General features: G+C 67.9%; 2 protein-coding genes across 4 annotated transcripts in view; both read left to right on the top strand.

Moving 5' to 3' along the window:
• Positions 1 to 1,131, top strand: part of LOC113959807 (F-box/WD repeat-containing protein 7-like) — a 17,231-nt gene extending 16,100 nt beyond the window's left edge. The window contains exon 13 of the mRNA XM_027669067.1: positions 1,127 to 1,131. Coding sequence (XP_027524868.1) covers positions 1,127 to 1,131 — 5 coding nt within the window. The remainder of the gene's footprint in view (positions 1 to 1,126) is intronic.
• TRIM3 (tripartite motif containing 3) lies at positions 205 to 8,874 on the top strand. 3 transcript variants are annotated; one of them, XM_027669076.1, is made up of 13 exons: positions 205 to 293; positions 1,255 to 1,370; positions 1,438 to 1,463; positions 3,168 to 3,402; positions 3,770 to 3,930; positions 4,297 to 4,477; positions 4,852 to 5,575; positions 5,880 to 5,983; positions 6,372 to 6,539; positions 6,632 to 6,800; positions 7,313 to 7,383; positions 7,481 to 7,621; positions 8,456 to 8,874. In XM_027669076.1, the coding sequence occupies exons 2-13, from the start codon at positions 1,269 to 1,271 to the stop codon at positions 8,606 to 8,608; spliced, it is 2,235 nt and encodes a 744-aa protein (XP_027524877.1). In that variant the 5' UTR covers positions 205 to 293; positions 1,255 to 1,268; the 3' UTR covers positions 8,609 to 8,874. The 3 variants fall into 3 exon arrangements, with proteins under 3 accessions (XP_027524877.1, XP_027524875.1, XP_027524876.1); XM_027669074.1 differs by lacking the exon at positions 1,438 to 1,463 and having other exon boundaries at positions 1,255 to 1,396; XM_027669075.1 differs by lacking the exons at positions 205 to 293; positions 1,438 to 1,463 and adding an exon at positions 534 to 561 and having other exon boundaries at positions 1,255 to 1,396.
• The last annotated feature ends 556 nt before the right edge of the window (positions 8,875 to 9,430 follow it).

Raw genomic sequence — 9,430 nt, 5'->3', positions numbered from 1 at the left:
GGGGGGGAGGTTGAGGGGTCGCTTTGCGGACTTTCCCACGGGACCCCCCCGCGGATCCCCCACTCGGGGGCTGCAACGCGTCGCGGAGCGACTCGTTACTGCCCCTGAGTCGGCAGTCCGCGGGCGGGGGGTGTCTCGTTGAAGAGGGAAGGGGTGACAAATCTAATCCCCCCCTCCTGCGCCCTTGGTGCCGCCCGGCCCGGCCGCCTCCCTGTCGCATCCCGGGCCGGGGCCGAGGATGCGCCGTGGGGTCCCGCGGCGTGGGCTGGAGCGAGGAGGGGGCTACGGGGGGGGTGAGTGGGGTCGGGGGGCCCGGGTGGGGGGCGGTGGGCACGGGGTGAGCGGTGCGAGATCGGGGGGGCGAGGAGGGCAGTCGTGGGGTGGGTAAGGGGGGTTTAGGGGTGGGTGAGCGGGGATGAAGGGGGCAGACCCCCATGGGGAAATGCGGGGTGTGGGACCCCTCCAAGCCCCCCTCGGGGTCCTGGTGTGGCGGGGGGGCGGTGCCGCACAATGGCGGCTGGGGCGGGGCCGGGGCCTGGAGCGCGGAGCCGCCGCAGCGCCGTGAGCGGGGCCGGGGCGAGAGGAGGGGGGCGATGGGGTGGGGGGCGATGGGGGGTAGCGGGGGCGATGGGTGCTCCTTGGAGCAGGGGGTAGGGTGGGAGCTGCGGGGCACAGGAGGGAGGGCAGTGGTGTCGGGGGTGGGGGTTGTGGGTGCTGTGGAGTGGGTGCCCCACGGGGCAGGGGGTAGGTGCCATAGGGCACAGTGGGGTCGGTGGGTCTGTGGGAGGTGAGTGCTGTGGGGCACGGGGGCGTGTGGGGCTGGGGGGCAGGTGTGGGGCTGGCTCTGGGCGCCTGGGGGTCATGGGTACGATGGTGGGCAGGGGGAGGCCCCCCATGTGCCCCACGATGTGTCTGTGGGATCGGGAACTGTGGGTGCTGTGGGTCAGGGCTGTGCATACCCCAAGGTGCCCACACCCCAATGACCCTGCTGCCGCAGAGTGAGGGTCCACCGTGGCTCTCTGTGAGGGTGTAGGGTGGGCAAGGGGCTGTGGGGCACTGTGGGTTGAGTGGGGGGTTGTGGGGTGCCACGGGATGCCCCTCACCCGTTTACATCCTCCCTCCCTAGCCTGAGGGTCTGCCGTGGCCCACCATGAGCCTGTGGGATGGGTGGGGGCTATGGGTCGTGGCTGTGGGGTGCCGTGGAGCTCCATGGGGTGCTGTGGGGTGCCCCCCTCACTGTGCCGTGCCCCCCAGGCTGAGGAGCCACCATGGCCCGCCACGAGCCCGCCAGCCCGGTGGTGCGGCAGATCGACCAGCAGTTCCTGGTCTGCAGCATCTGCCTCGACCGCTACCGCAACCCCAAGGTGCTGCCCTGCCTGCACACCTTCTGCGAGAGGTGGGACCCCCTGAGCCCCCCTCAACCCCCCCGAGCCCTATCCCTGCCTGCACACCTTCTGCGAGAGGTGGGATCCCTCACTGCAGCCCCTCACTGCACCTGATATCCCCCCTGTGCCCCAGCGCCCCCCCCTCCATCCCCACCATGTCTCTGAGCCCCCTGTATCCCCCATGCACACCCTCTGCCCTGTTGCACCTCCCCAGCATCCACCTCCACCACATCCCCACTGTGTCCTGACTGCACCCCCCAATGCACCCCCAATGTCCTGACTGCACCCCCCTGCAGCCCCTCATCCCCCTGGCTGTGTTGCATTCTTGCTGCAGCCCCCTGGCCCCCCAGCATCCAATCCTCCCTGACCCCCCAGTGCCCCCAGCCTCCTTCTGCCTTGCTGCACCCCCCTGTGTCCCCCAGCTTGGCCCCCCTCACTGTCCCCCCGACAGTTGCACCCCCAGTGTCCCCCCTTGCACCCCCCAAACCCGCAGTGTGACACCCCCCCAGCACCCCCCACCTGTGGAAGAACTAGGGCTCCGTGGGCCCCCTGCCCCCCCAGTGAGACAGGGGGCCGAGCCCCCCCGTACCCTCAGGGGTGGGGGCTGAGACCCCCCTGCACTCCATGGCCCATGGCAGGGCTGGGACCCCACTGCTGTGCCCAGCCCCAGAGCCCCCCAAGTGTGGGGTATATGGGGGGCTGAGGCTGGGGTCCCCGCAGTGGGGGGGTCTTGGTGCTGACAGCCCCCTCTCTCTGTGCCCCCAGAGCCCCCCTGGCCCTGCCTCAGCCCCCCCATCCACTTCCTGTCCATCTGTCCATTCCCCCCGAGGGTGCTGGCACCCCTGCCCTGTGTCCATCCTGTCCGTTTGTCCATTTGTCTGGCCGGCTGCCACCCCCTGCCACTGCTCCCCCTCAGTGTGACACCACACGGCCCTCCTGTCTGTCTGTCCGTCTGTCCCACTGACACCCCAGTGTGACACCGTGCAGCCCTGCCGTCTGTCAGTCCGTCTGTCCCCCTTGCCCTGCTCCTGCACCCCAGTGTGACACGGTGCAGGCTCCTCTCTTGTCCATCTGTCCCCTCGGTCTGTCTCCCATTCCCCCATTCCTGCACCCCGTTGTGCCACGGCACAGCCCCTCTGTCCGTCTGTCCCCCTGCTTTCTGCCTGCACTCTGAACCCCTGTTCATCTGTCCATCCTGCTGCCCCACTGTCCCTCTGTCCCTGCCCCTCATGCCCCGATGTGCAGCCCTCTTATCCATCTGTCTGTCCCCCTGCCACTGCCTGCCCCCAGACCTGTCCCTGTGCCCCTGTCCCACACCCTGACCCCCTGTCTCTGTCCAGCCAGTTCTCTGCCCACCCCCAACCCCATGGCTCTGCCCTTGTCCCACGCTCCCTGTCCACCTTTCTGTCCCCCGTCCACCTCCACCATCCATCTCTCTGTCCCCTTGTCTATTCATCTGTTCCTCTGTTCCCTCATTCTGCCCCCACCCCCATCCCCAGCGGATCCCGACCCTCCATCCCCATCCCACTGTCCCTCCATCCGTCCCCTCCTGTCACCCTGTTTTCCCCCATGTCCCCCTACCAGCCCAGTTCCTGTCCCTGCCCCCTCTGTGTCCCAGCCCAGAGCCTGTCCCTGTCCAGCCCTGGGTTACCCCTGACCTGACCCCTGTGACCCCTTGTGACCCCAGGCTCCTGCAGAACTACATCCCTGCCCAGAGCCTGTCCCTACTGTGCTCTCTGTGACCCCTGACCCCTGTGACCCCCATGGCCCCTGTGACCCCAGGTGCCTGCAGAACTACATCCCGGCCCAGAGCCTGTCCCTGTCGTGTCCTGTGTGCCGCCAGACCTCGATCCTGCCTGAGCGGGGGGTCCCGGCGCTGCCCAACAACTTCTTCATCACCAACCTGATGGAGGTGCTGCAGCGGGACCCCGACCCCCACGGGGCCCCCCCTGCGCCCCTGCCCCCCCTGGGCGCTGCCACCGGGCAGCCCCTTTGCTGCCCCAACCACGAGGGAAAGGTGGGGGCTGGGGGGCTTGGGGGCTGGAGGGGCTAAGGGGGCTGCAATGGGCTATATGGGCTTGGGGGGGGTGGGGGAGCAGGGGAGGCTGGGGGGCTGCAGGAGCTGGAGGGGCTCAGGGGGTGTGGGAGCAGGGGAGGGCTGGGGGCCTGTGGGTAGCAGGAGGGGCTGTGGAGATTTGTGGGGGTCAAGGAGGTCTGGGGGGCTGCGGGCCTTGGAGAGGGAGTCCACAGTGGGCCCCGGGGGGGCTACAGCGGTCCAGGGAGTCTGGGAGGCACTGTGGGAGCTGTGTGGGCTCAGGAAGGGGGAGGCCTGCAGGGCACCGTGGGCTGGGGCGGGGGGCAGCTGACGAGCACAGGTGTGGCAGGTGATGGAGTTCTACTGCGAGACCTGCGAGACAGCCATGTGCCGGGAGTGCACGGAGGGGGAGCGGCGGGAGCACCGCGACCACCACACGGTGCCGCTGCGGGATGTGCTGGAGCAGCACAAGGCGGCCCTGCAGCACCAGCTCGATGCCGTGCGCGCCAGGTATGGGGGCCTGGAGGGTGCCCGGGAGTCACCACGGCCCTGCTCCCGCAGGCTGCGGTACCAGCTTGGTGTCACTCAGGCATGGTACAGGGGGAAAGAGGGCTGGAAGGACTGGGGCTGGTCCAGGGGGATCTGGGGTCCCCCTACTGTCCTAGTCCTGCAGGCTCCTACAGCTGACGGTGACTGGGGGTGCTGTGGGGAGCTTTGGGGGTTCAGGGGGTCCCCATGTTCCCCCAGGCTCCCAGAGCTGGCAGCGGCAGTGAGGCTGGTGGCTGAGATCAGCTGGGGCAGCACTGTGGAGCTGGGGGTGCTGGAAGAGGGAGCTGGAGGTCTGGAAGCATTCAGGGGCTCCCCTTGTCCCTGCAGGCTCCCGCAGCTGGCAGCGGCCGTGGGGCTGGTGGCCGAGATCAGCCGGCAGCTGGGGCAGCGCCGGGCCGAGGCCGAGGCCGAGATCGGGAGCAGCTTCGAGGAGCTGGAGGCGGCTCTGCGGCAGCGGCGGGAGGTGCTGCTGCGCGACCTGGAGGCCACCTGTGCTGCCAAGCAGCAGGTAACACACCTTTCCTCGTGTGCCCCTCCTCTGTGCCCCTGCACCCTTTGCCAGTCCTTCCTGGGAGGGTGTGCATGCCCCAGCTGTGCCCCAGTGCCAGTGGCACCCCCAGTGTGGCAGTTGGGGTCCCAGTGCAGCACCAGGGCTGGGGTTGTGGGCATGGCTGTGCTGAAGGTGTGGCTGGGGAATGCAGGTGGGGTGTTGGTTGGGGGTACTGGGTGTGGGGGTCCTGCCCCAGCACCACAGAGATGTACCATGCCCAGAGGCACTGGAGGCGTAACTGGAGGTGCTGCGGCAGGGCCAGGGCTGGGGTGCAGACAGCGATGCAGGTGTGGGTGCTGGGTGTGCGTCCCACCTGGTGCTGTTCCCCCCAGGTGCTGGAGGCGCAGCTGGAGGTGCTGCGGCAGGGCCAGGAGAGCATCCTGAGCAGCTGCGCGTTCACGGAGCAGGCGCTGCACCACGGCTCGGCCACAGAGGTGCTGCTGGTGCAGAAGCAGATGGGCGAGCGGCTGCGGGAGCTGGCGGCACGGCCCTTCCCTGAGCACCCGCAGGAGAACGCGCAGCTCGAGTTCCGCGCCGAGCCCGAGGGGCTGCGCCGCTCCATCCAGAACCTGGGCGCGCTGCTGACCACCAGCGCCACGGCGCACACCACGGTGGCCACGGGCGAGGGGCTGCGCCAGGCCGTGGTGGGGCAGCCCTGCTCGCTCAGCGTCACCACCAAGGACAAGGACGGGGCACTGGTGCGCAGCGGCGGCGCCCGCCTGCGCTTTGCCGTGACGGGCCCCGACGGCGCCGCGGCCGAGGCTGAGGTGCAGGACAACCGCAACGGCACCTACGAGCTGGTGTACACGCCGCGCACCGAGGGCGACTTCGTGCTGTCCATCCTGCTGTACGGGCAGCCCGTGCGCGGCTCCCCCTTCCGCGCCCGTGCCCTGCGTCCTGGCGACGTGCCCCCGTCCCCTGAGGAGGCCAAGCGCCGCGTCAAGTCCCCGGGCGGGGGGCACGTGCGGCAGAAAGCCCTGCGCCGCCCCGCCAGCATGTACGGCAGCGCCAAGCGCAAGGAGAACCCCATCGAGGACGAGCTCATCTTCCGCGTCGGTGAGCGGGTGGCACGGGGGGGACCTTGGTGCTTGCTGGGGTGGTGGGGGCTCCTCAGGGTGTTGGGGGGCTCCTCAGGGCTCCCCACAGCAGCAGAACCTTCTCGGGGCTCCCCAGGGCAAGGGGGGCTCCCCAGGGTGGTAGGGCTACCCACAGCAGCAGGGACTCCCCAGGGCTCCCTAAGGCTCCCTGGGGTTGTGGGGGAGTCCCTGGTGTGGTGGAGTGCCCCAGAGGTGGAATGGGTTCACTGGGGTGGTGAGTGGTCTCCTGGGGCCCCCTGTGCCTCCCTGACCGGTGCCCGCAGGCAGCCGCGGCCGGGAGAAGGGCGAGTTCACAAACCTGCAGGGGATCTCCACGTCCAGTGCCGGCCGCATCGTTGTGGCTGACAGCAACAACCAGTGTGTGCAGGTACAGACCCCCTGGGACTCCCAGACTTCCTCGGGACCCCCACTGACACTGTACTGATCCCTGCTGAATCCCTCCTGCCCCACTGACCCCAACAGCAGCAACCAGTGCATGCAGATATAGACCCCTGGGACCCCCACTGACCCCTCCCAAGGCCCTCCTGGGTACCCCTGGATTCCCATGACCCCACTGGCCCCATTAGCAATAACCAATGTGTGCAGGTACAGGCCCCCCCGGACCCACAAACTCCCCCAGGACACCCACTGACTCCCCTGGGACACCCCTGACCCTGCTGCCCCCCCAGGTGTTCAGTAACGAGGGGCAGTTCCGGCTGCGTTTCGGGGTGCGGGGGTGCTTCCCCCTGACCCCCCTGACCCTGCTGCCCCCCCAGGTGTTCAGTAACGAGGGGCAGTTCCGGCTGCGTTTCGGGGTGCGGGGGCGCTCCCCTGGGCAGCTCCAGCGCCCCACGGGGGTCTCTGTGGACACCAATGGTGACATCATCGTGGCCGACTACGACAACCGCTGGGTCAGTGTGTTCTCACCTGAGGGCAAGTTCAAGGTGAGGAAAAAGAAAGCAGGGGGTGTCTGTGGGGGGGTCTGTGGGGCTGGGTGTCCATGGCACCCCCCAGTCTGACCCCCTGCCTCCCCCAGACGAAGCTGGGTGCAGGGCGGCTGATGGGCCCCAAGGGTGTCGCCGTAGACCGCAATGGGCACATCATCGTGGTGGACAACAAGGCCTGTTGTGTCTTCATCTTCCAGCCCAATGGGAAGCTGGTGGCGCGTTTCGGCTCCCGCGGCACCGCCGAGCGCCAGTTTGCAGGTACCCCCCGGTCTCCAGCTGTGGGGCCTTGGGCTCCCCAGGGACCGGGGCGGGCAGGACCACGTGTCTGGCGTCACCAGGGTGGCAGGTGGCACCGGACCCCCAGCGGTGGGCTGGGGGCTGGGTCCAGGCTCTGGGTCCACCTTCTGGTTCCAGGCTGGGGCTCTGGATCCAGGCTCTGGGCTTGGGGTTTGTTTGGAGCTCTAGTTTGAGTTCTGGGGCCGGACGGGCACTCAGGGTCTGGTTCTGGCCCCAGGGCCAGGTTTGGGGCTCTGGGCTGGGGATCTGCTTCCAAGTTCTGGCTCTGGGTTCTGGATTCAGTTCTGGGCTGTGGCTCTGGGCTCAGGTTCTGACAGTGGCGCCGTGCTGGTGGCCCTGGGTTCTGGGCTCTGTCCATGGGTCAGGGCTTTGGGTCCATCTTGGTCCTGCCATGGGGCCAGAGCTGAGCCCCACCATTCCCCCCAAGGCTAAGCCCCCCAGTCCCAGGGATGACCCCCCCATGTCTCCCCCAGGGCCCCACTTTGTGGCTGTCAACAACAAGAACGAGATCGTGGTGACTGACTTCCACAACCACTCAGTGAAGGTGAGCCGGTGCTGGGGTCCCCCCGGTGCCGTGGGGCCTGGGGGGGCTGTGGTGACAGCCCGTGACCCCCTGGTGTGTCCCCCCTGCACACCCTCAGGTGTACAACGCAGAGGGCGAGTTCCTGTTCAAGTTTGGGTCGCACGGGGAGGGCAACGGGCAGTTCAACGCGCCCACGGGGGTGGCTGTGGACAGCAACGGCAACATCATCGTGGCCGACTGGGGCAACAGCCGCATCCAGGTACTGCACCTGCACACACACCTGTACTGCACACCTGTACCTGCACACCTGTACCTGCACAAATACCTGTACCCACACAAACACCTGTACCTGCACACACCTGTACCTGTGCACCCACCTGTACCTGCACAGCTGTACTTGCACACACACCTGCACCTGAACACACACCTGTACCTGCACAACTGGACCTGCACCCACCCCTGTACCTGCACACAGACCCCCACTGCAGCCCCAGGGGGCCCAGAACCAGCCCCTCCCCAACCTCTCTCCATCCAATCCCTGACCCCCTAACCCCAGGTGTTCTTGATGGGATGCCCTGGGAGGCACTGGGAAGGTGCTTTGGGGCACCTGGAGGTCACTGAGAGGCAAGTGGTATTAACTGGGAGCAACTGGGAAGGGTCTGGAGTCAACTAGGAACAGTGTAGGGGGGCTGCTATAGTCAACTGGGAGCAACTGGGTCAAGTGGGAAGAGTGTGGAGCCAACTCGGGTCAACTGAAAGCAACTGGGATGCGTCTTGGGTCAACTGGTAAGAGTCTATGGGGGGGGTCTAGGGAGGAACTGGGACGAGTTTTGGGCCAACTGGAAGCAACTGGGATGGCCTGGGGAGGAGTCTGGGGTCATCTGGGAGCAAATGGGATGAACTGGGGAGGGGTTTAGGGTTAACTGGGAGCAACTAGGAAGGATCTTGTGTCAACTGGGATGGACCTGGGGGGACTTGATCACGTCCTCCCCACAGGGAGTGGGTCCTGCAGATCCCATACAGGTCCAGGGGCCATAGGGACTGGGGGTCCCTGGGCCGTGGGGCCGTCAGGGACAGCCGTGTCCCCCCACAGGTGTTTGACAGCGCAGGCTCGTTCCTGTCCTACATCAACACGGCGGCCGACCCGCTGTACGGACCGCAGGGGCTGGCACTCACCTCCGATGGCCACGTGGTCGTGGCTGACTCGGGCAACCACTGCTTCAAGGCCTATCGCTACCTGCAGTGATGGCCGGACCGCGGGGATGCCACGGCAGGACGGGCCCACGGTGCCCCGAGGGACGGCTGCCCCCGGCCTCGCTGCCCCCACGCGCCGCCCCGGCTTCATGTGCACTTTATCCTGGGGGGCGGCCGGGCCTGGGGGACGAGGATGGGTCCCATGGGGCGGGGGCTGCCTGGGGGTCACGATCTGACCCCTCCTCCTGGAGCCCCAATGCCCTGGCTGATGGGGGTCCCCAAGGTGCGGGGGGGTGTGTGGGGCAGGGGGAGCCATGGGCAGGGCTGGGGGAGGCTGGGGGGCAGTCAGTCCTGGGGCCCTACAGGGGCTGCCCCCGCCCCCCCTCCCCAGCCCAAGCCCCGGCCGTGGGGTGACGGCACATGCCTGCCTCCCCACGGCACTGCTGCCCCACGGCGCTGCTGCCCCACGGCACTGCTGCCCCATGGCACTGCTGCCCCACGGCACTGCTGCCCCACGGCTCCAGGGGGCTCCAGGGCCTGAGGGGCGGCTGCCGCACGCTGACAAACTGTATGTACAAAATAAAGTATTCTGGAAGTACCCTGGCCCCTGCTGCCCCACAGCCCTGCCTGCCCTGCACACACCCTGCCCACGGCACTGCTGCTCCCATGTCCTTGGGCCCCCCTGGCAGTGCCAGGCTGAGCAGGGACAGGGACAGTGCCTGGAGCTCGGTGGCACCACGGGCGCTGCCCGGCCTGGGCATTCTGCCAGCACTGACCCTTCTGCAGGGACAGGGACCAGCTGGGACAGACTGGGAGTGGGGACAGGATGGGCTGGTCCATTCTGGAAGTGGAGACAGGATGGGCTGGTCTCAAC

This window comes from Corapipo altera, unplaced genomic scaffold, assembly GCF_003945725.1.
Source record: "Corapipo altera isolate COAL_440 unplaced genomic scaffold, ASM394572v1 189, whole genome shotgun sequence".
Lineage (NCBI taxonomy): Eukaryota > Metazoa > Chordata > Aves > Passeriformes > Pipridae > Corapipo > Corapipo altera.
Note: the sequence above shows the minus strand (reverse complement) of the source record. Positions and strands in the feature narration are given on the sequence as shown.